The sequence below is a fragment of the Lates calcarifer genome, linkage group LG4 (assembly GCF_001640805.2).
Source record: "Lates calcarifer isolate ASB-BC8 linkage group LG4, TLL_Latcal_v3, whole genome shotgun sequence".
Classification (NCBI taxonomy): Eukaryota; Metazoa; Chordata; class Actinopteri; family Centropomidae; genus Lates; species Lates calcarifer.
Window position 1 is genome coordinate 15,026,503 of NC_066836.1, and position 24,149 is coordinate 15,050,651.

Here is a 24,149-nt window from a genome sequence, read left to right on the forward strand (position 1 = left end):
TCAATTTGCATGTCGCTCACAGCCACAAAACGGTGACATTTTGAAGTATTTCACACAATCGCTGCGTCAATCCAAAGACTGTCGAAACCCGCTTCGTTTGGTTACTTCGTTTTAGTTGAAATTGGACACCGCTGATGTTTCAGCGTCCATGTCCTCCCGTGGGCTGTGCTGCCGCGGAGTGATACCCCATTGGAACCGACAATGTGGAGGCTGTTAAAATGTCTACTTGGGAAATGAAATGGTTACAATTTCTCTAAGAAGAAGGAAACGGAGTAACACAAGAGTTATGGTTTGCGTTGGAGACGTGTTTTCAGTTTCGTGACGAAGACAACAGCGAGGCGAGGCGGCGGAGGAGTGGTTCATATTGCCTTTCCTCCTCTTCATCAAGCCCACAGTCCGGACCACGGGGGGAAGGATCCTATCCCTAACTTTGTTTTTTCTCTCTACTCCAGCCGTACGTTTCTCCCTGTTGGATGCCACATTATTGAATCCAGGTAATTGTGCGGATAAATACACATTCGTAGCAAGAGTATGCATGTCAATCAGAAGTTGTCTGTTACGTTGTTACTGGAGTAAATGTCAAGTTTTAAGCGCATCGTCCAAGTTGCGCGGAGTGTCACAGCCGGGAAAAGCGGGGTCTTGGATTTTTCGTCCCTTCGGCCCGAGCGAGCTTGCAGTGTTTTTGCTGGGTATTAGCAGCTTGTGTGTGGTGGAAAAGACTTCTTTGTTTACTTCAATGGGCCATAACGTTACAGCACATTAGCATGTTTTCAGGCTGAGTTAGCTCCCCCCGGGATTTAGCTGTCTGAAGCACTAGTATGTAGCTTTTCTAGAGACGAATGCACGAACGTTAGCCGTGAAACGTTAACGTGCACAGACGTTGTTGGTTTGTTTTACAACAGTCCGTGTTGTGACTAAAATGGGAATATCTTCTACCTGTTATCAGGATTTCTAGAGTTTCACTAACGCAGCTCAGGCCACTTATCGTGAGTGTAAACCACAAATTTGTGCAGTAATAATAAAATCCGTGTTAAAAGTATAACTTAGGAGTATTATATTTGCCTCCACCAACAACAAACCACCACTCTAACGAGCAACAATAATGCAGCTAAAGCCTTATTTTATCCGCCGTGTACGGTTTAAAATACGATTTGACCAATTACTTAATGAAGTTTTTGATATTTGCTCTGCTTTTGTTGTGTTTTTCATCACTCTGTTCAAACTTCAGTGTACTGAGTCTTTGTGTTCACCAGCGTCTCCTGCTCGATGTGAGGGGCAGGCAACAGGTTTTTAGGTCCTTTTAAATGTCCCGCAGGATTTTTAACCTGCCGATGAGCCGTGAAAACACAGCCTGTTGATTAAAAGACATGTCCCCTTGTGAGATGTTGTGTAGCTATTTCTGCTTTTAAAACTTTTGTTCAAATGGGCAGGCCGGAGGTTGGGGGTGCTCAAGACAAGCCTATGCAACTTCCATTTGTTAGGAGGGGCTAAACACTTATCCCCCATTTTGACCTCAGCTAACTGAGAGACAGAAATTACTAGATTTTGTAGTGTCAAAATATTTTGGTCTGCTCTTAGATGATAACACATTTCCCGTTAGTGATTAACTTTGTTAGTATAAGCTATTATACCACTGTTTACATTGCTTTTCCATTAGTATTGATATAGTGGTAGCATCTTTTCATGCCAAAAGAATTGGATACAGTTGCTTTTTGTCTTTTTTTAATCAGTTATCAGTGTAGACAAATTCTTATTATTAATTATTGGTGTTGTCTTTTATTGTCATGGTTTTACTTGATTATAAACAGAGTAATGAGATTACTCACAACATTTTTAACAGAAAAAAGTCCTATAACTGCATACAACATTGGTATAAAAATGATTGCTGCACTTAAAAGCGTGGGTGATGCTTTTGTAGTTGCCAGGAATAGCTCAAACAACTGAAACTAACTGGCTTTTTCTGTTTCTAGTGTATTATTTTAGACTAAAAGCAAATGTTCAGTCATGCCCTGAAAATGATACTGAGTTACTTAAGTGGTCACAGTTAATCATCTCACAAATGCACTTGAGGTCATGACTGAGAAAAATCTAAACCCTCCTCCCAACTCTTTAAATTGTTTAAGATAATGTATGCTTGTTCTTTTATTTAACTGATGCACCAGAAAGTCTGACTATTCCTGGTACCCAAAGTAAATTGATTACCTTGTACCAACATTAAATTGAATGTATAAAAACAACATCCTGTTTTGAGGGCAGCCTACAGAGGCACACAGGGTCTGCATCATATCATTCAAAGTGGTGTGGTAAAAGTCTCCAGAATAATGACAACAAATTCCAAATGCATCTGCTAAGAAGCTACAGCTACACCACATGCTATGTGAATGAACAAAACAAATTTAATTAATTTAATAACACCTCTGACCACAAACATAACTTTGTCATTTCCCCCAGCTGAGATACACTGCAGTGCTCTTGTACTGCTGGTTTGCCCACCTCATGCAGAAATTAAACTTGGATGTTTTACACCCATGGCCTGCATTTGCTTTGATACAGGCTGCTCTCACAGTGCATTGCCTATTTGAGAGTGCTGTGTTATTGCTCTGTAAGTTATTCAAAAGAGCAGGTTGGCTGTCAGAGCAGGTTGGTTTATGAGGTGGAGGAAGCAGCCTGAGCCTAGGGGCTGACTAACAACAAGCACAGTGTGTCCTGTGGCTGAACCATGGTCACCAACGTTATATGTGGGCTTCCAGGGATACTCCTATTACTTGGTCAATACTCTGATGGTCTCTGGCAAGTATGCACTACTTGAGTGTTCATTTTTGTTAGGCACTAGTGATTAATTCATTTTAAATGTGTAATTTGTATAAAGTTTACCTCAGCCTGCATAATGCTCCTGTAAGAGCTGACTGAGTGGGGTTGTACAGTATTTTGGTCATCCCAATGTGTCTTTTAATTGACTCTCCTCTCAGTTGTGTTGTGAAACATTAACTTTTCATCCATTTGTATCATCAACTAGTGTGTAGAGATGTGAAATATAAACATTAGATTGGCATTTTATGCATAGATATTGTCTTTGAGTGTGTTTATCACAAAGTCATAAAGCAAATTAAAAAAAAAATTCTAAACCACTTACTTACAAGTGAAAAAGAAGACATTTTAAATGTCCTACCATAAACATGGAAGGTCAGGCTTGAACCTCAATCAGTCTGCTTCATTCATGGGGTTTTTACAGTCTAAGCACTAATTTTAATATTTAGTGTTCCTTTTCATCAGTAGTAAAGTGGTTTAGATGATATGGTCAGTGGTTTAAATAAAATATTAAACCTGACTTGTCAGAAAAGTCTGTTTGCCTGTGTGATTGCCCCTTTTGGATGTTGATGCAAAGCTGTGGCTGGCAGTGCTGTTATATCTCTATATCTCAGCAGTTCAGCTGCTGAGTGAAACATTTTAAGCAATAGAAATTATAAACTACATGATGAAAATAAGACTTCATTTGTAAAATGAAAAAGAAAACATTACTTTTTAAACACTATGTAGCAGTTAAGTGATAATATTTCCGTGACACTGTTTGAGCTGAGTGGAATGAACAATAAATCTGTAGCTCTATGTATTTGGTTGTAAGACTATATCACCCTCTTTCAGTATTGATTAGATATTGTATAAAGCACCAACAGGGATACCCATAATGTTGTCACACTATCTGAATAGAGGCATCGAAACATGTTCTGACACTTGATATTGGGTATGTCTAGCTCTCCTGCTCTTTACCGTTGCTGGTCAGAATAGTTAACCATCTTATAAATGGGCGAACATAATATACTCATATTCTCCTTACCTCTGCTTGTAGTCGCTTGCTGAGACTGAAAGGGCCAAGTGAACAGCAGCAGAGAATGGCTGCAGTGGAAACAGACAAGGAGCTCAGCGACTTGCTGGATTTTAGCGCGGTAAGATCTCTCTGAAGATTGCTTGAATTTGTTGAGTTTGCATCCCATACAGTTCATTCTATGCTCACAGAATGACAAATCACTTTAACTTTCATAAAAAAAAGTCATGTTGTCAAGCAGGTTTAAATGTGAATGAAAAATCATGGCATCCATGAATGGGTCAGTCGGTCAGGGTTTGGAGGATTGCAGCGTGTACATCATACAAGATTGTTGTTGTTGTGTCACTTTAATTTTTGTAGTCCCTCAGTCAAAGCTGGAATGCATAGATTGCCACATGCCCGTTGTAGCTGCTGGCTAAATAGGATAGGATACAGGATAGGATAGAAGTTTGAAATACCACCTCAACAACCTTTGCACAAGTGAAGAGGTTACAACTCAGCAAAGTCTTAGACGGACATTCACCGGTTTGTTTACAGTTTCATTCCTCTCATTTCAGATGTTTGAGCCTCCAGTTTCAAATGGCAAGAGCCGGCAGACTACTCTCCGCAGAGAGTTTGGAAGTTCAGGTAAGAACACAAAAAAGGTTTTAGACTCTTCCTGGTTTTCTGTCTTTGTTTTTCTTTGTGTTTCTGGCTTTGTAATTCTTTGCCTTTTTAAATAGAACAAATGCTTTACATGGTTCTGAATACATGGTTAAAAATAATTACAAAGAAAATAAAAGCTACTTTTCTTTTCTCTCACCCAAAGCTCCAAAGGTGCATTGATTGTTTGTAAAGCTCCCTAGTACATCTCCTGACTGTAAAACATACCAGTGGTGGGCTCCTTCCAGTCTCACTACCCCGCCTTGACTCAGTGGTTGTGTTTTGAATGGTAATAGAAAAGGAAATTGTTCCTCTTCTTCTCATGAATTGCATAGCAGATCACAGATTATTGGAAAGAACCTCAGGGAGGGTTGCCAGCTAATTTTAGTCTATGTAGATCAGGCATCGTCTCCTCTAGGTCTTCTTCCTCGCCTTGCAGGTGTCCCTTCCCTCACCTTCTCAGCTGTTGCCATTCAATCACTTAAGGACAAAGGCAGAGGGGTGGGGGTTGATGGGAAAGGCTCAATTAATCTCCTCTCTGTGGAAAAGTGTATTCCCTTGTCCTGTAATCTTGCACCCTACTTCTCCTCTTCACATAGCTCATTTAGCGCTATTATCCATCCTCCATGCTTCCCAGGCCTTACAGTTGATTTTAAGGCATGCATGCAGCTTAGTGTAAACAAACAACCTCAGAGATGCACTGGGTTTTTCATTTTGAAGTGTCTCTTTTGTACTGCCGTCATAAAAATTTGTTAGCTTTAAAAAATGTCTACATTCCTAACATAGCAGATGCACATGCCCCACATAAACCTTCCTCTGTCACCCTGGTATCTGTAAAAGTGCTGTAGCTCTTTTTCAGCTGGCAGTAGAAATGAAACAGGATATTGAATTAAGATGAAAGACAAGGCAAGTGTTGGCAGGGTGGGGAATAGGGGGCTCTATTTCTTCTATTCATTCGAGGGCCACTTACATGTTCTTTTGTCAAGGTAAGGTGTGTGCTTACAAAAGAGACACATAGATGTTATCAATCCAACGGCTCTTCATGGGACTGTGCCTTTGCCTTAAAATTATACTCCACCCAAAATCTTGTTCAATTTTAGCAGATGCCTTGTTAGCTGAAAGAAATCTGTAGTTTGCTCCTCCATGAAGAACAGCTACTGTAATGTGGAATATGTGGATTTTACAGGAGGGGGAAAAAAGTTTTAACAAGGTCCTTGGAAACGTCTACAGCGGTCCTGCATCATTAAACACTCTTCAGCAGTCCACCTGTCCTTTCAGTATATTCCAGAGTATTTACCCCAAACTTTGGCAAAACAGTGATTGTTGAAACATACAGAGCAGATGGCTGTAGAGAAATAGATGACAATGCAGGAGTGCTATGAAAACTCTTGATACTTTTTCCCCCTCCTGTGAAAACACATCACCTTCTTAATAATTCATAGTAACTGCTGGGTTTTTAAGTCAACTGCAGTGGCTGGTCTTTGTGAAAATTTTTAACAGTCACCTTTTAAGCATACAGATGGTGTCACAACACAATCAATGTTTTGGGTGGAGTGTCACTTTACAGAAATAGTTCAACAAATCTGGGAAATAGGCTTGTTTGGCTTCTTTCCAGAGTGGGATTAAGGACACTTAGCTTAGCTTAGCATCAAGACTGGAAGCAGTGAGAAACAGCTTTCCAAAGTTAAAAAACGCCTCCCAGCACCTCTAAAGTTTACTACATAACAAGCTTTATGTTGTTTTTGTAAACAGAAACGTAAAAACAACTTACACACGATTTAGTTACTACAGCTATTTTTCGGTGAACATCAGCCAGATGCAGTGACTTTCTGTGATGTTGCCAGGTTTGGTACCATCAGCCCATGTTTTTGGCAGAGTTGGTGCACAGACGCGTTGGGCAGATGGATAAAATGTTGTTCGTCAAGAAATAGCTCATAAATACAAAATTTGAGATTTCTGTGTATGTTCAGATCTTCATCTCATCTCACTCTGAGAAAGAGTGTATTTCCCAAAACACCACCTAGTACAATGCTATAGTGTTTGCCTCTGATACTTTAACAGTGGTGTAGGTCAGAGCAGTACTGCTGTACTGCTGGATACTCAGGTAGCACATGTGGCACCTCAGTGTACGACACATCTCTATGTTGTAAATGAATCTCTGTTTTTCTGGTCTCTAACAGTTGTGATATTGGATGATCAGTTTCAAAGAGACTTCAAACTGTAATACTGCTTTTTGTGGAGCAGCTGCCACATGTTTTCCTTGCAGAGTCAGTCAGATGCCCCCCCCAGTATGGTTAAGGTTTGGGGTATGTGGAGGTTTAACATGTGTGGCTATGGTGACACTCCCTGCTGGAGCTTTCAGTGATGATAATATTTCTGCTCTGGTCTTGTGTGCCCGTTCAGTCCCCTTCACTAGTCAGTTAAAGTAATTGTCAGCGCACTTTCATTTTTTGGTCTCTGGAAACCGAGAATCCTTAAATGTATTTTTAAGCTTTGGTATGGGCTGAAATGCAGAAGGGGAGGAGTTTTAAATTTGCATGAAATGTTCGATTTTCACACGCAGATGTGGTAGTGAATCACGGAAACTAAAGGATTTTAAAGTTACAAGTACATTCATAGTTTAAAATGGTAATTCCTCGCACACATTTCTGTTAAAATGCGTATCACTTAACACTTTGCCAGAACAAAGACATTCAAATGTACTCTCGGCTGCATTTGTGGCTTAGGGCAGGCTGTGTTGTGCATGCAAAGTCTCCAGTGACTCACAGGTTAAAACAGCCTGGCCTGTGTTATTGTACATTGTTCAGTATTTCATTAACAGTGTTCACTCTCCTGAGATTTGATCTGACATCATGCTTTGTGTCTGTGTGACTCACTTTGCCAGGGGAAGGAAGAAGGTGTGTAGACAAAACGGCACACTCAGTTATAGGTGCCTGGGGCAGTGTTCCTGTAAAAACGAAGACATGTCTGCAAGTTTGGTCAATGTATGTGGCAGAGTTTTGCTCATGAGGCCTATGACTCAGGCTGGCTGTCTGTTTCCAGTATTTCTTCCTGTGTAATTATAGACCAGCCATGCTTAAAGGGGCGTTGCGTGCTGGGCGGAGAAGTGCATTGGGGTTCACCAGAGAATTTGTCTGATGTTACTCACCCTTTTCTTCATTTTTCTCTTTCCCGTCCTGGTAGTCTGTCTGAGTACTGCACTACTCATGGTTTTCTCATCGTTTTGACCCTTTGTGCAAAAACTTTTTTGTTCTGATAAAATGACACAGAATTTTCTCTCATTTTGTCTATCAAAATGTTATTTAATTTCATACCTCTATAGAAGTCTTATTTATATATGATAATGATCTGTACTGTGATCTGTTGTATCTCTTCAGGTACTCCCAGTCTCTCCCCAAAACTATACAGTACCAAATTATGAACTGTGCACAGGACAAGGGGTGTGGATAAGGTGAAGGAGTAATGTGGTGAAATAAGAAGTACACCATGAACTGAAAACACATTGAGGGAAAACTAGTCAGAATAAACAAAAGCCTGCTGGAGATAGTGAGGAAGAGGAAACAAGTATCCAACTCACACTTGAAAAAGGGTCACATTCTGTGCACTGTTATAGACATAAAGACAATGATGGCTGCCAGAGGCAGTTACTTTACAAGCAGAGTAAGGACACATATTTATCCAGCTACCTGAAATGACACAACAGGGGACACACAAGCACGGCTCAAGAAAACAAAGAGGTTCTTACATGTTGAACTTTGGAGGAGAAAACCTGGCAAGCTTAGATTTTCTGGACCAGATCAAGTAAACCATGTCATTTTCATTTATGTTATACACATGAATACTTTGTAATTAGTTACCTGTTTCAGTCGAGCTCCTGTGCGGTCAACTGAAAGTCCCCCCTCTCTGCCAGTGACTGGATTAATTTCTGGCTCTTTGGTGGAATAAAGGCATCAAAAGGGTTTTAACAGTCGCATACAGCACTGTGGTGGCATGTAAACCCACACTGTTACACTATGGTGTATGTAAGAGATTACAGCTGATCAAGGTGTATTATGTTTATAATTACATGTACTTGCATATTTTTATTACTCTCCTTTTACTCCTATGGTTGAAACCACAATAGATTTTTGTGTAGAGGGAATTGATTATTACTGCAGTACATAAATAAAAGCACACAATACAGAGACCAGAATAATAGAACCCCCTGCATAGTCTCACTATTTGTTTTTAGTGTTGATTTTAATTAAGTAGAGTTGTCAGTATTATTGGCAGTAATTCTGAAAACCGTTCCACAGTTTTATTCATCTGCTTATCATCAGATCAGTTAATTAGGAAGAACATGAGAGTTAATTTACATTAATTTAAATGCCTCTTATTTTATCATTTGTCCTCTCTCTCATGTATCCTGAACATGCATTCTTTAATACCATTCCTTCAGGTGTGAATTTACATTAATCCTCCCATTATTTTCTCCACACTATTGATTTCATGAAAAACACCTGTTAACCCCACACATCACCTGCCTGGAGAAAGGTTTTCTTATACAAGATGGGTGTGAAGCAAATAAGCTGCACATACCCTGTTATTTGTGCAGTGAATGGTGACAGTTCACTTTTCTTTTCCTAGGAGTGCTCCCAAACAGGGGAAAGATACCACATGTTCATGTCTCGCTAATTAACTTGACAGTTCTGATAGGCTACATGGTTCTGAATACATGGTAATAATGTAGGTGTGTGGTCAGTGAAATGTGGCCAGTTTGTTGCAGTAGCCCCAAAAATAGAAGACAAACTTGTTAGATGACTTGGAGCGGAAACGAATGGTTCATGTGTTTTCTTTATCGTCTTTGATTGACGTGGAGAGTGACAGTCAGCCATAGAGAAGGGACAAGACTTTGTCTCCTTCATCTCTTATTCTGCTGGTGTCGTGTGTATAGATCACAGTTGTCACGGCAATCTAGCAGCTCTCAGCACTGTGGACCCATCATTCTGTTCTACTGCTGATCCTGTCATGATTCTAGCCCGCCTCCACCCTCCACCCCCCCTCCATCTCCCCTCTCCGCTTTTTAATTAGACAACAAAACAAAAATATGAATATTCATAGAGCTGAGCTTCATTAATATGCACAATTATGCAAATCAGTGCGCAATTAAGCCTCAGCTTTCCCCTAGAGATGCTGTGTAGCAGTACGAGAGGAGATTGAGAGAAAGGGGACGGGCAGGAATTTCTGCTTCACCAGTCTTTAAAATCACTCCTTTCAAACACATTCACCTCTCTGAAAGCTGTAGTGCTCTGGCCAGGGATGACGTGTGTCACCCATGTAAGACTGAGACCTTGCATCTTGTGTTAAGGCAAAGGTGTAGGCCAAATGTGAGAGAATAGATAGGCGATGAATGACTGTTGCCATGGAAAATGTAAAGGAGCTGAGTGGGAGAATGAAGAATGTCGGGGATGATTCTTGGAGCTTCATACTGGGTGTTAATTATTCAAACTTCCTACAGCTCATATCCACGTTATGTGACGGCGCTGCCACTGTGCCGTCTCTGTGTGAGCTCTTCAACGGAGGTTACTTTAAGCAGCCTGAAAAACCTGCATCAAAGCAGGTCATCGTTCTCTGAAGTTAAACTTAGTTAAAGTGTAAAACTCTGTTAGGAATATCTGCCTTTAAGTGCTTAACAGGCCTAATCTTTGTCTTCCATCTAGATGACAGAACTGGGTCCAGCCCCTGGGGACCAGGAGAACAGAACAGTCCATCTTTCAACCAAGGAAGGGTACGGTTTATCTTCACTCACTACATTGAACCTGACCATGTAGATGTCATGCAACTGCACTTGACTGAAACACAACAGAAAGTTTGGGTGCTCATATAATTTATACCCGTTTCACACACAAACACACACATACACACACACACCCTTAGCTTCACCCACCATACTCAGATTTTTAAGGAGTTGATTTACATATGTAAAGAAACATTTTACAAATGATCCACAAACGGCAGCATAAACATATTCATAGTGAACAATAAAATAACGGTGCATCACACATCACATAATGTTATGTCTTTCCAGAGGGAGGTGTGAACCAGCTCTACTGCAAACATTAGTCTGTCTCATTAATCTTTATATCTCACTGGGTATTGTGATTCTGCTTAGAAAGCCTTAATTTTTCAGTCCAGTCTTTCCAGTAATGTATCAAACCGTTTTTGGAGCAGCCCAAATTAAGTGTACCACTAGTTAAGAGAGGATAACATCTTATCTGTGGACAGCTCAAATTACCAGATCTTCTGAGCTCAAAATGGCTATTGACCAGGCCAAATGAAACCCCATTTCTCCTTAGTTGTCTGGAAAGAAAGACATTCAGGGTAACTTGGAAATTCTAGATGGTTAATGGTGCAGACTATTTACTGGGCTGATGTACACCTTATGAAATGTCAGTGCAACAGCCAATGCTGTATAATCCTATTCAAGTGGAAAAAACAATGGAAATATGGCCTCTGTGTCACTTGCTGCCAGGTGTCTCCTCTGTGGAGCGGAAGCTTGAGTGACGTTAAAGTCACATGCTTCGTATATGTCATGATTAATAAAGTGTGTTTCCACCGGAATGTGTCTCATACTATTTTTAGTAAACCCAAATGCTAAATGAGAAATGTTGGTATATTTGACTCATGGATTTATGTAGTAATCCAGCTGTGATAGTATAGTAACCCTGGCACCTCTGAGGAGTCCCATATTCATCCTTTCATTCCAAATCAGGCCTAAACGCTCAGAGCAAAAGTGGATAAAGTTTATTGACCCACTCGCATGAATACTCAGCAGTTTCTTTTCTTAGATAATTATTTGATATGAAAGGAAGATTAATAAAGGTTTTGTTTTTTGTTTTTTTTAAATTCCATTTCCATTTCTATAGTCCTAAAGCTTCTGCTGTCTTTCCCTCAGGTTTATGGAGAAGAAGGCCTTTACAGTGAACAGGAGGGTATGGCTTCTGCCCCCATATTTGGATCAGGGATTGTTGGTAAGAAATGAACTAAGACTAAATGAGCTAAGATGAACTAAGCTGTTGAAGCATAGACACTAAAACTTTCACATCTTCTTTTTTTGTGCACTAAAAGAAGCAGGGAAATTCAGGGGCAGTGTTTTCTAATAATAGGACTCAATGATGGAGGAACATGCTGATTGAAACACACACATTTTTATAAATGAACTGTGTGACTGAACTGAAACAATGAGCTGTTTGTTTGAGAGAGCAGCCGCTCACAGGTTAGACAGTAATGTACCACTTCAGGGCAAACCATATTTATGGTTAGGTGGCGATGGATGAATGGAGCAGGGTAATCAGGGAGGAGGTGGAGGAGGGGTTTGTTTGTGTGTTGCAGTTTGTGTGTTCAGTGTGGGAGGGGAGCGAGGGGGTGGGGGGTGGGGGGGGTATAAAGGGCACCCATGCACAAACAAGGCTCTCCCCTGGGACTGTGGTGGCCTATAGCTCTCCTCTGTTTAACTGTCAGGGGAGGGGACAGAGGTTGTGTGCAATTGCCCCTGAACCATTTATAATGGGCCAATTTGTTGTTGTTTTGCAGTCCACAGCCATAAATACCTCACATCATCATGTATACTCACACAGCAGATGGGAGGTACCCAAATGGAGAAAAGGGAATCACCAGATTGTGATTTAATATTGACATAAAAGCCCAATTTTCACGTTCATGACCTGATTTTATATTCCTTTCTCCTAACAGGGAAGGCTGAGCGAGGACCGTACTCGTCATTTGCAGCACAGGTAAATCAGTCAGAAAGGCAGGTGTTCTGCTACAGTATCAACCTCTGGCTTTTTTAGACTAATTCTGTCCCACAGTCAGTCTTTACTTAGATCACTCTTAATTTACCTCAATAATTATTTCTTTTTACCTGCCCTGTTACACTGCATCAGCTTGTGCTTTCTTTTACTCCGTCTTTAGCCTGGCTTTATGCCCAGTGAGATACCCATGCCCAGTCCTGATCCCCTATCCCCATCTGGCCTGAAGCCCAACTCCCAGTTTTATTCCTCTTATGAGGGGAGCAATACTCGAAGGAGACCCTCACAGGAACCCACTGGTAAGACTGTAAAGGACTGTTTCAAGTTTAGTGTTGAGCACAATCATGGGATGAATCTGCTCTGTATCATCACTTCTCCTGCTGAGGTTTTAAAAAGTGTCTGAGAGGTTATATTTCTTCTTAGTAGGAAAAAGTGAAATCACTGAGATCAATGAGGAAAGTCATTGAATACTATCAGTCTAGAAAACCTTTGATAAGACATTAATTAAGAGAAGTTATGATTGTATATTCACTTCTGCAATAAGTTCAGGTCTAGGCATGTATGCTTATGTGATTTCATTCTGTCGCTTTCCTCACAGGACCACAGCCAAAAAAGATCAGGAAGGTGCCCCCTGGCCTGCCCTCCTCGGTGAGTACTCACATCCAGAAGCGCTGCAGCCCTGAACTACACTTCAGCCCCGGCAGCCCGTCCATGGGAGCTCATGTTTTTATGTTTTATGCCCCTTTTCACATTCCACTTGGCATCTTCTTCCCTTGGCTTGCAGAGCAGTAAAATAGCTGCAATACAGGTCATCCAGCTCTTACAGCTGTGTATCTGCACTACCAGTGTAGAAAAAAAAAACAGGGGAGGAAAAAAGCCACTCACTCACCCAGTCACTCATTTGCAGCATGTATTTATAGTGTGTTGTATTTGTAGGCCCTTTACTTTATGGCCACATTTCTTCCCCTCAGCCAAGTATACTCGTCAGATCACTGGAGGGAATTCATACTGGGGTTTGATGGTTCTTACTCCACCTCATTTTTTCCCTCCCACTCTCACTCTCTGGGCACCCTATTTCCTCCTCTTCTCTGTTTCTCCCCCCTCGCTCTCCCTCCATACCCCCCTCCCCACCACCACCACCACCACGAACAACAGCCCTCCCCTTTCTCTCTCTCCCTCCCCCATCCCTCTATCCCAGCTGCCAGTGGAGTTGGCTGCCGTCCAGGATTCGGCAGATGGTTCAGTAATTAGGAGTGCATCTCTCCGTTCCCTCTTCTCCTCTTCTCTCTTTTTCCTCTCCTTTTTCTCTCTGTTTAATCAAATTACAGAAGACAACTTCAGTCCATTTGGATTTGAGTTTTTCAGACACAGTTTGATACTTGATTTTCATCAAGAATAGTCTTGATTGAGAAGGATACAGTTGCTCAGAACATTGGTGTCTTTATACCCATTATAACACTCCCAAAATCCAACTGCAGCCTTATTATATGGTTACATCTCACTGTGTTAAAAAGAGTGAATTCTGTATCTGTAAACCATTCTCAGCATATTTTTATTTAACAGGATAGTAAGTAAAAACCTTACTGAAATGGTAGACAGGACCCAATAAAATCACCAACACTGCACGTTCAATACTTTATGCTCAGTGCTCCAGTCTGCAGAAATGTTGCAGCAGTCTGTTTATTGAATTAAGTTGTAAAACCAGATAGTAAAAAAACAATTGAACGCATACTTTAAAGAGCCCTGTTTAATCATCAAGCATTCAATGCATATATCTTATTTTTGTTTTACTTTGAAATCTTTACTCAGACAGGTCAATATATTATTTTCTAAGGAAAATTAATTTTGTGGTCAAAGCACAAGAAAGCGCCACAGGAACTTTCTTATGTATATCTCAAAAGAAAAATGTTGTATATACACACTTAGTGTCTCTTTTTCTGTGTTTTCTCTTTAGGTTTATGCACCAACCTCTGGAGAGGATTTTAACAGGGACAGTGCTGGCTACCAGGCCTCCAAGACTGGAAACGTGTACCCACCACCATTCTACATGCAAGGTCAGCTCATGCAAAATTTGCCATCAGAACATACATTGATAGTGATGACTCACAGTTTTTCTTCATGTTGGCCAGTATGGTTATGAAATTAGCTTCCAATAATACCCTTATGGAAGTCCATATGAACCTGCTGTAGGTACTGTAGCTGTTTGCCAGTGAACACCCTGTGGTGCCTGAGTGCTGAATACTGCATCACAGTTGAATGAAGTCATCACAGTAATGTGACATGTCTCATATGTGGCCTTCATTGTCTTTTCATCTCCTGTTGCTGGTTATCTCTCACCCTTCTGGCTCCCGCCTTCTCTGCTGACAGAAGGCCTCCACCCGCCCTCTGATCCATGGGGCTCTGCCGGGTCGATGGTTCAGCCTGGTTTTTCTTCTATGCTGGGCAACTCCCCCCATCTGAGCCAGCATGGTCCCTTTACCGCCATCAACCCCCAAGACAGACTGGTGAGCTCTGCCCTCACACTTTGGACTTGTTTTTCTGTGAAGACTTAATGAGGTTTTTGACACTTTCTGACTAATATGCATCATAAATGCTTCAGGCTGGTTGAGGGTTACATTTTTTTTGTCATCTTTGCCTTCAAGAAACGGCAGCCACTGCCCCTCTCCCCGCAAAACTACCCCCTGCATGGCAGTGAGGTGAATGGGGCTCATCCTGCTGGCTTCCACTCTGGCTCCAGCAGCTTTGCCAGCCACACACCCCCCATCACTGGAACTGAAACCATTATGGGTAAACCTCTTAATGTGTGCTCTTTTCCTTCTAAAAGCTGCTATGAATGTTTTCAGGAGATACTGTCACATAGTTGAGTTCTGATTGAAATGCTTTGTGCCACCCCCCCCCCCCCCACCCTCCATCCAGCCAATCGGGGAGCAGTACCTGGGAGCTCAGGTGATGAGATTGGAAAAGCCCTGGCATCTGTAAGTAGTTATAAAAGTATTTATAAGCAAACGTTCTCAAAATGATTTCACATAAAACCTAAAATGTTGTATCATCTACATTTCAGTTGTATGAAAAATTATTAAAAAGTACATTGTGTTTGTTATATAAAAACAAAAACCCCTGTGTCCAGATCTATCCTTCAGACCCAAACAGCACTGCCTTCCCTCCATCCCCGTCTACTCCCTCTGGCTCTCCTCAGGCTGTATCAGGTGAGTGAGTCGCTGCAGTCAGTCATTTTTTCCTGAGGCCTCAAGGTCAGTTGGCTCTTGTAGTTCTGTTTGTTCAACACAGGGTCTTTCCTGTTTTGTCAGGGCATGATAAGATCTTTGGGAAATTTATTGTTTTCAATCTGACTATGAATGATTCATAGTGACAATGTAGCTCCATCTATTGGGTTAAAATGGAAGTAAAGCTATTGTACTGTTAAAATTATTTATTTTCTCTACTACAAATTCCATAATGATTTGTATCAGAATTGTGAGTGAAGCATATCAGTTTAAATACATAATAAATGTATGTCTGCTTTTTAACTTTAACTAGGACCTTCATTGTTAAATCTGATTGGTTTACAAAATTTCAATAACAGTAATTTCAATAATGTTTTTTTTCCCCACTTGTGTCAGTGAGTTCAGTCAGACCTTTTTCATGTGCTGGAACTGAACAGACATAGAACGGAGATAAGTTTGGCTCACAGGACTATCTTGAGATTTAGGTCATCTTATTTAGTAGTACGTTGGTTGTAAGAAATGTCACCTCTTAAGATTCAAATGGAACTTGAGTTGGAATTGTGTCCATATTTATATCTTTTTTTGGGGAGCAATTTTGAAAATAGCACAAACAGTGGTATTTTTCTCTGTACATAACTCTGAGTACTGCCATCCACAGCTTAACCTTCACTTGATCTTTCACACACACACCACCCAAATATAACTTATGAGAGAGGAAGGGAAAATAAAAAGAGGGTGGGGTCACTTCCCTATTTGTCTCTGCAGTGAGTTCATGAGCGGGCTCATCACACGCTTCAAACAGCAAATAGTGCTTCTGGCACAAGATTGGAGGGAAAAATGCCGTTAAATGTGAAATAAGGAAATACTTTACTTTGCAAATACAAATTTGACTCATACTTTGGTCAAAGTATAGAACAGAAATTACTATTTTTTGATCTACTTTGTCTTCTTCTTTGGTATTTGTTTCATATCCCCATCACATTAGTTTCACATGTTAAAAATGTACAAATAGTAAAAGTTTCTTTCATCAAATGTTTTATGTTAATCATTTAATGTTAAACAATAATGGCTTACAATGGGTTAAAGAATAGATTCACATTACATATGTTATATTTATAACTTTGACCAATATGAATAAGAAAATACAGCAGTGCTGCACAGTGTAGAGAGACGGGATGACCCAAGCTCAAGCCCTCGTTGCGTCTGTCATTTACTCTGTAGTGTTAATGAGTTAGACATAAAAAGCTGCAGGTTCTTCTCTCTGACTGACCCCAGCTCTCAGGTGGAATAACCATTTGGATAAATGGGTATTAAAAAAAATTTAACAGCTTAGTGTAAAATATTACTTCTGTATTAAAATGTCAGTATCAGTTAAGTTAATAAAAGCTCAGCTGGTAAAGTAAATGACTGCGCAGGTGTCTGAATAAACCTTGCTCCCCACTTGTATTTCTCCAGGCTCTGCATCACAGTGGACTCGGTCCTCTGGCCAGGCCACACCTTCACCTAACTTTGAGGGTGGGATTCAGTCCATGGTAAATCAACATGCCTCCATTTTTCTTTTCTATTTTAGAGATTCTTACAGAGATTAATACAAGTCTCTGTAACACAGAGATTAATACGGGAAGCTACAGTCATGCTTCACCTTCTGCTTTCTCATTGTCCATTGTTTTTCATTCTCTGTAGCAGAGTAAAATGGAGGACCGCCTGGACGAAGCCATCAATGTTCTTCAGCGTCACGCCAGTGGGCAAGGGCTGGCTGAAATGCACAGTCTGCTGGCATCTGGCTTAGGGCTACCTCCAGGCTTCAGCAGTGCAGCACTTGGACTGGCCAGTCGCCTGCCTGGACTGGTGAGATAAATGAATAGTAGCATAAGAAATCCACCCACAAATGACTGAATGAAGCTTGATATTTTAAATTAAAGTCAGCGCAAAATGTGAACGGTGTCACTCTTTTCCACTATTCATAATTTTCCCAATATTACAAAGGTAATACAAAAATTGTTTCATTGTTTCCTCAAGGTGTCTAGTCACCATGAGGACTCTGTTGGTCTGCCCTCTAGTGGAGGACTTTTGCACAGTCACCACGGCCCCACATCTGTCCAGCCAAGCTCTCAGCCTGAAGGTTTTACTGGTGAGACTTCCTGTTGTGATCTACTCCTCTGTTTTCATTGTCATGTCAGAGTGTGGGAAATATTGTTCCAATATCACACTGTTAAATAATTTGTTTCGGTGATTAACACCTTTCTTTCTCGACTCTGTGTGCAGGTCTGCCTGGCAGCCTAAATCGTTCCAGTAGTGCAGATATCAAACAAGAGGAGAAGGAGGATGATGAGAACTGCTCCATTACTGACAAGTCAGAGGATGAGAAAAAAGAAATGAAGGCCCGTCTCCGAACAAGGTGTTTAAAAAAAAAAAAAAAAAAAAAAAATGTTCACACAACTTTTATACTAATTTATCATACGATATCATTGCATTTAATCTTGAAGTGGTTTAGTGTAATATATGTGAGCCTAGCCTAGACATCTAGCCTGCCTTTCTCATTCTTTATAGACCTGTTTTTCTTGCAGGTTAAGAGAGAATGATCAACCATAAATATATTCTCATAATATTTTTCACCTCATCACCACATTAAGTTGAGTAAGATTTTAAACAGTCATGTACACCACACATGGATTAGAAATAAAAAATCAAAAAACAAGAATCTGATTAAATGTGACACCTGTACAGATGTGACTGCATCACAGATAAAAGTTAATGAACAAAAAGGTTCCCTAAATAAAATTTGATTTGTTTTAACGAGACCAACACTTTGTGAAATGGGACCTGAACCTGGAAGTAATAATCACAATTGCAAACACTGCTCCAGCTGGAAATTACATGATTTTATGTTGTATTATTTGACAAATAGTGTCAGCTTAACTGTTGCTTGCCATTGTTTATGCATTTTGTTTTCTGTTTTGAATAGGTTTTCTTAATTTTGAGATGTTTTAGTTCCTTATAGTCTTTGGTCAGAAAGGGTCACATTGCAGTGTGTACAATTGTAATTTTTAGAACATTTGATGAGGTGTTGTGTAAAGTCATTTTCAGTGAACTGTACCCAAACTGTTGTTTCCTTCCCTCCTCATCTGCCATTGGCTCTTTGCTAGTCTGGATGATGAGGATGACGACGAAGATCTGCCAGTGGAGATTAAGGTTGAGCGGGAGAAAGGGCGGAGGTTGGCAAACAACGCCCGTGAACGGCTACGCGTGCGGGACATCAACGAGGCTTTTAAGGAGCTGGGCCGCATGTGTCAGCTCCATCTGAGCTATGAGAAACCGCAGACCAAATTGATCGTACTGCAACAGGCCGTTAACGTTATACTCAACCTGGAGCAGCAAGTTCGAGGTCAGTGGGTGTCCAGGGAGGAAGGAAGAGGAGGGGAAGCGCCTCTTTACAGATGAAAACTTCCACATGGCTTCACTTCTCAGCCCATGACATTTTTTTGCTAGTCTTTTAGAATCTTTTTTAAATTTAATTTTACCAGTAGACAAATTCTTCCTTCTTCAATCTGGAGAATTTAAGCATTAAACTTTTTGAAGTGCATCATAAAAATGATCAAAAGGCAACATGAGCTAAAGAAATGAAGCTGTGTGACTGTTTTTAAGACATGCCCATTCTCCAGCTCATCTTCCAAGGTTTTCGTCCTCGGGTAACACATACAGGACTGCTGTTTGTTCTGATGCACTATGTGTTGCCCTGTCTTACAACTGGCTGTCTGTTCCCACTGTGAAAACGCTTACACGTCTGTCTGCCGCACCCTTGGACAGGATTAACATCTTTTTGTTTATTCATTTGCTTTTTCCACTGCTGCCTCATTCTGCTTTTATTAAACTATGAAGTCATTTTAATTTCAAATAAGTTATTTCAGCATTATGATGATGTTGGTTTTTTTTTTGTTTGTTTGTTTTTTTTAGCTTTGACCCGCAGCGTGTTTTTGCATGAAAGCAGGGCTGTCTCTTGTCATGTGTATTAACCCGTGTTCAGCCTTGTTGCAGTGTCCTCTGTGCTATATGTCCCAGCCTTTCAAGCATTAACCCTTTCATTTTCGAGACATACCTTTATATTTCTCCATCCACTCCCCTGTCCCCTGACATTTTCCTTTTACAGATGGCAACAGTGACGCACTCTTCCTCACATTCAGATAAATACATCTCCTACCTCTGATGTATTTAACACGATGCCTTCAGTCTCTCCCCTTGGCTTTATCTCTGTGGCTCTTTCTATGCGCTGCACTTGGCAGAGGGTGCTGCTTCCTCTCTCTCCCTTTCTCTCTCCCTCCTCATAACTTCTCTCATGCTGCTGGACGGTCACTATATCTCCTCAACTTCCATCCTGGACCCCAAAAAGAAAAAAAATCTGTGTTGGTTGGTTGGTTGGTTTGAACCTGGAGACCACTATGATCAACTGTTTGATCTCCAGTAAATCTGCTCTGAGCTTGAGTGTCGAACCTGCTCAACCCCCAACACTGGAAGTTTGACTGATCGAGAATATGTAATTTAAAGACGTATTATTTAACATTTTCAAATTTCTCCCGTCCGTTCACTCCTGTGACACAGCCCCACTCCACTGGGATCTTCTTCAGCAGTCTCACTGGTCTCATCTCAGACTGAGAGCTTGAAGTTAGCGTCACTCTTAGATGCACATAAAAGATACAATTTTTCCCAATAAAAGAACAATACTGAGGAAACACAGGATTGTACTGTAGTTTTAAAACCGGTATAACTTCAGTTTCAGCTCAGTTCAGTGAGGGTTGTGATTTGGGTTTGTTAACCAGCCCCTCCAACCCCCACTTCTCCTCCCCCTCTCCTCCCAGCTGCAGTGTTGTCTCGGTGTCTGATGAGAACCTGACTGCTGAGGAGAAGGAGCAGAGGGAGCGCGAGCGCCGCCTAGCTAACAACGCTAGGGAGAGGGTGCGTGTTCGCGACATTAACGAAGCCTTCAGAGAGCTGGGCAGGATGTGTCAGGTCCACTTGCAGAGCGACAAGGCCCAGACCAAGCTTGTCATCCTGCAACAGGCTGTCCAGGTCATCCTGGGCCTGGAGAAGCAGGTGCGAGGTAGGTCAGCCAATACAGGAAAGTCTGATCCAGCCAGACAGCCAACCATCTTTTGTCACAGCTTCCAGTCATTCACCTGAAGGAAAATCTGTCCTTCAGAGATTTCTCACCCACTGAGTAGCATCTGCTTTGACTTTCTCCTCGCTGTTTGCCTGTATCACGTTGAAAAATGATAAAAAAAGAGAAGAAAGGGAGAATATTAGAGGAAGTATACCCCTGCTGTTCTGCCAAAATCCTGCAGTTCTCATCCTACTTTTCATTTTCCTGTCTTGCTTTCCCCCCTTTTCTGTTACCCTGTCTACTTTTGCTTTTTTGTATGTTCAAAGCTCTGCTTTCAGTTTTTAAAGTATTTTCTTGATCAGATGAGTTTTTCATGCCAATGTTTTTAAACATGTCTTTTTTTTTTTTTTTTTTTTTTAAGAACGCAACTTGAACCCAAAGGCTGCCTGCCTCAAGAGGAGAGAGGAGGAGAAAGTGGACCCCCAGATGCAGCTTGGTGGGGGTCACCCTGGTTTAGGAGGAGATGGACACAACCCTGTTAGCCATATGTAATTCTCAGGTCAGTCTGTAGAATTTCTACAGTGGGGTTAGCATGTCCGCACAATAACACAATGAACACTATGTATTTTTGTTGCTTTACTGTGTTCTTCTGTGGAGAGATATTCATTTTTTTTCTCCTTTCTCTTTCAGTTCCTGTTGATTGTACAGCCCTTAGAACACGTGGCCTTAATCTATCGTTGTCATGCATCTCAGTGTGTGTTGATCAACTTTTGGAGAGCACACACACACACACACACACACACACACACACACACACACACACATACATACATACATACATGCCTCATTACTGACAAAGCAGGTGGCCACATTCCTGACGAAGAAGCACACTCGTACAGAAAGAGAAAAAAAGATTTATTACTCTTTACATGACAATACTTTGAACCGAGGAAACTGGTTTGGAAACAGTGGAAATTGGACTTAAGGATGTTCTTGTGATCATGTTTTTGTAAGACTTTTTACATGTTGGGAGCAAAACTTGTTTGGATCAAATAAAACTTTTGGATCAATAGCTCATGTGAGCGGAGTTAGGATCGGTATCGTTGGATAATTATTGGCATTCCCATCTGAAAAGAAGGTCTTACATTCTACAGAAGCCGATACGGACACCTGAGTTTATATGTTATGACTGAACAAATACCTGTTTAAAGTGAAACAGGCCTAATGCATAGTGTTTGGTTAAGAAAAAAATACTCATCATTGCTATCGTCTAATATGATGACTGAATTGCAGAGGTAGGATTGGAGACATCCAGCCACTGACTGGGCAATCAGAGAGCTGACTCCTCTTTTTGATATGCTGGTTACTCTGGCTGTATTTTTTAAATTTCTTGCTTTGGCTGAAAAGTTGCCACAGTCAGTGACTCACACACACGGTGGGAAAATGTTTTTTGTTTTCTTTTTTTAACCGTGGATCCCTGGTTCTTATCTCTTTAAGTCCTGTACATGTGTTATTGTCACTGCCATGCAAGTGGAATGGAAAGACTGCCAGAGAGAGAGAGAGAGAGAGACCCACCACAGACACAAGCAAAGACTCTTTACAAACCCAGGATCCGCAGTGATGTTGAATCGAACGTGCACATGGACATCCCAACCTCCCCCTCTGTGAGGCTGCCGTTGGACTCGAGCGTACAGGTGTCATCCTCACGTCATCATGAAGTCCATCACTCAGTCTCAGTCTGTGGTCAGCATGAACTCTCTGACTAACACAGACAATGTCATATCAACCTGCCCACATTAAATCCTACATAAAGACACTGTTAGAACACGGGGAACTTACGGAGTAACATTTTGCTAGAAGACCGAAATAACTGAGTATTGAAGGGATCATTAGTGTTACTGCAACCTTCACCATTGACTGACTTTTTCTGGTTGTTGCTCTGTGTTGAGCATTTTGGGGTTTTGTTTATTTTTTTTCCCTATTTGAACAATTGCAAAGCCTGTTGTAAGGATCTTCCTTTTGTAGAATTGATTAAATGTTTTCTTTTTTTGTAGTTTATTTTTTACTTTGTAAGATAGTTGTATGAGTTTTGTTTTGATCATTTGGAATGCTCTTTCTTTTTTGTTTACATTGATTAAATGTAAGGCGGCTCTCGATTTAGATTCCAGGAACAAAGTGAGGCGTTTTCTTTTTGTGCCAGGTGCTTAGAAATGTTAGAAATGACAAAATAATCTGGCTGTAACATCACATGTTGTGATATTGCTTTTTTCTTTAAATGCCTGTTTGAACACAAACTTGTCAGGCCAGTTGTAACTGAATTATTCTGGTATTTGCGACAGTTTTTATTTGAATGAAACAATATTGTTTTTTGTCAGTACACCCCAGCCCCCACCCCCCTCTCCCTGATGTCCAGCTCTGACATGAGCTTATTGCTTAGTTTGAGGAAGGGAACAGAAGGGGCGGTCTGCACAATCTGCAACATAATTCACTGTTTCATTATGATATGAAGCATAACATGAGTCAATAAGGGTGGCCTTAGTCATTTTCCTGACTTTGGGAGTTTTGATAATGGTTACTCACCAGTGCCTGAATACTTCTCTGCTACATGGTGGATGATGTTGCATTTAAGGATTTATAGGTTGTACCTTTTTTATAATACAGATGTATAAAAACGTATACTTCAGTAACATCTGGCAGTGTCTCAGCATCTAAATGAAGAATTACACACACAGACGCTGACCGCTTCAGTGTCTGTGTCTTTAGATGTAAGTTGACTAATAACCTGGTCTGCTACTTTGACACTGATGAACTGTACTTAAAATTTCTCATCTTTTATGTACTGATTCTGTTGAATATAATTTTGTCCTTGACTGGCATGTGCATTGATACGTATGTACAGCTGTATGATATGTCCTTATCAGCTTTACTACTGTAGGCTGATACTGATATGTAACAGTATTTGATTTATCTCTGCCTGTCATTTCCTCACAAATCTTGCCCCATGGACTAGCCCCCAGCATTATTTCCTTTGTCAGTTACTCTAGCCTTTCCGCAGGAAAACGTGGTGTTGTTGTGATATGGAAAATCGCTACTGAAGACTTGTGCTTTTATTTCTTTACATGAAAGACGTGTATGTCTACAGTATCCAAGTATCAAAACATGTACCTGATATTCTTTGTTGACAGACCCTTGCTGTCCTCCACAACAGGTGACCTACTACAGATCTTTCTGTTTCTACTCATGTTTGGGGACAACATCTATGTAGGCTGTGTCCTCAAAGTGCCTCCAGTTTCCTATTTTTTATATATAAAGTAGATACTGAGAACTGTTGTGTCTATAACAGTAATGTAGCAATAAATGTGCCATTTTTAATAACAACGTTTTTTCCAATGACTTTTTCCATAAATCTAAAAACACTTGATTGTATTTCCCTATCTGTGGTGCAAGGTAAGTGAGCAAGGATCTAGGTATTCTACCTAATATTCTATTTGCGAACTGAGTTTATTCAACTAAGACCAAGCAGTTAGAGAGGATTTCTTGGACTGGTAGCTGTAGTTTACCATAGATTGATTTGTCCG

General features: G+C 40.8%; 1 protein-coding gene across 5 annotated transcripts; it reads left to right on the forward strand.

The window, feature by feature from the left end:
• Positions 1-175: 175 nt before the first annotated feature.
• tcf3a (transcription factor 3a) lies at positions 176-23,949 on the forward strand. Of its 5 annotated transcripts, none has more exons than XM_051070083.1 (20): positions 176-494; positions 3,848-3,944; positions 4,381-4,450; positions 10,165-10,232; positions 11,400-11,475; positions 12,197-12,237; positions 12,416-12,551; positions 12,851-12,900; positions 14,207-14,306; positions 14,620-14,756; positions 14,895-15,039; positions 15,169-15,227; positions 15,380-15,458; positions 16,932-17,008; positions 17,163-17,324; positions 17,496-17,607; positions 17,742-17,874; positions 18,623-18,861; positions 20,993-21,130; positions 21,262-23,949. In XM_051070083.1, the coding sequence occupies exons 2-19, from the start codon at positions 3,891-3,893 to the stop codon at positions 21,121-21,123; spliced, it is 1,869 nt and encodes a 622-aa protein (XP_050926040.1). In that variant the 5' UTR covers positions 176-494; positions 3,848-3,890; the 3' UTR covers positions 21,124-21,130; positions 21,262-23,949. The 5 variants fall into 5 exon arrangements, with proteins under 5 accessions (XP_050926040.1, XP_050926039.1, XP_018532447.1 ...); XM_051070082.1 differs by lacking the exon at positions 18,623-18,861 and adding an exon at positions 20,330-20,571; XM_018676930.2 differs by having other exon boundaries at positions 177-494; positions 17,160-17,324.
• The last annotated feature ends 200 nt before the right edge of the window (positions 23,950-24,149 follow it).

Bases quoted from the DNA above. Each gene is read 5' to 3' on its own strand.
- tcf3a (XM_018676929.2), top strand. From the start codon at position 3,891: ATGGCTGCAGTGGAAACAGACAAGGAGCTCAGCGACTTGCTGGATTTT. The intron at 14,307-14,619 runs GTCAGCTCATGC...CTCTGCTGACAG, and splicing joins ACCACCATTCTACATGCAAG to AAGGCCTCCACCCGCCCTCT. The intron at 17,608-17,741 runs GTGAGACTTCCT...CTCTGTGTGCAG, and splicing joins TCAGCCTGAAGGTTTTACTG to GTCTGCCTGGCAGCCTAAAT.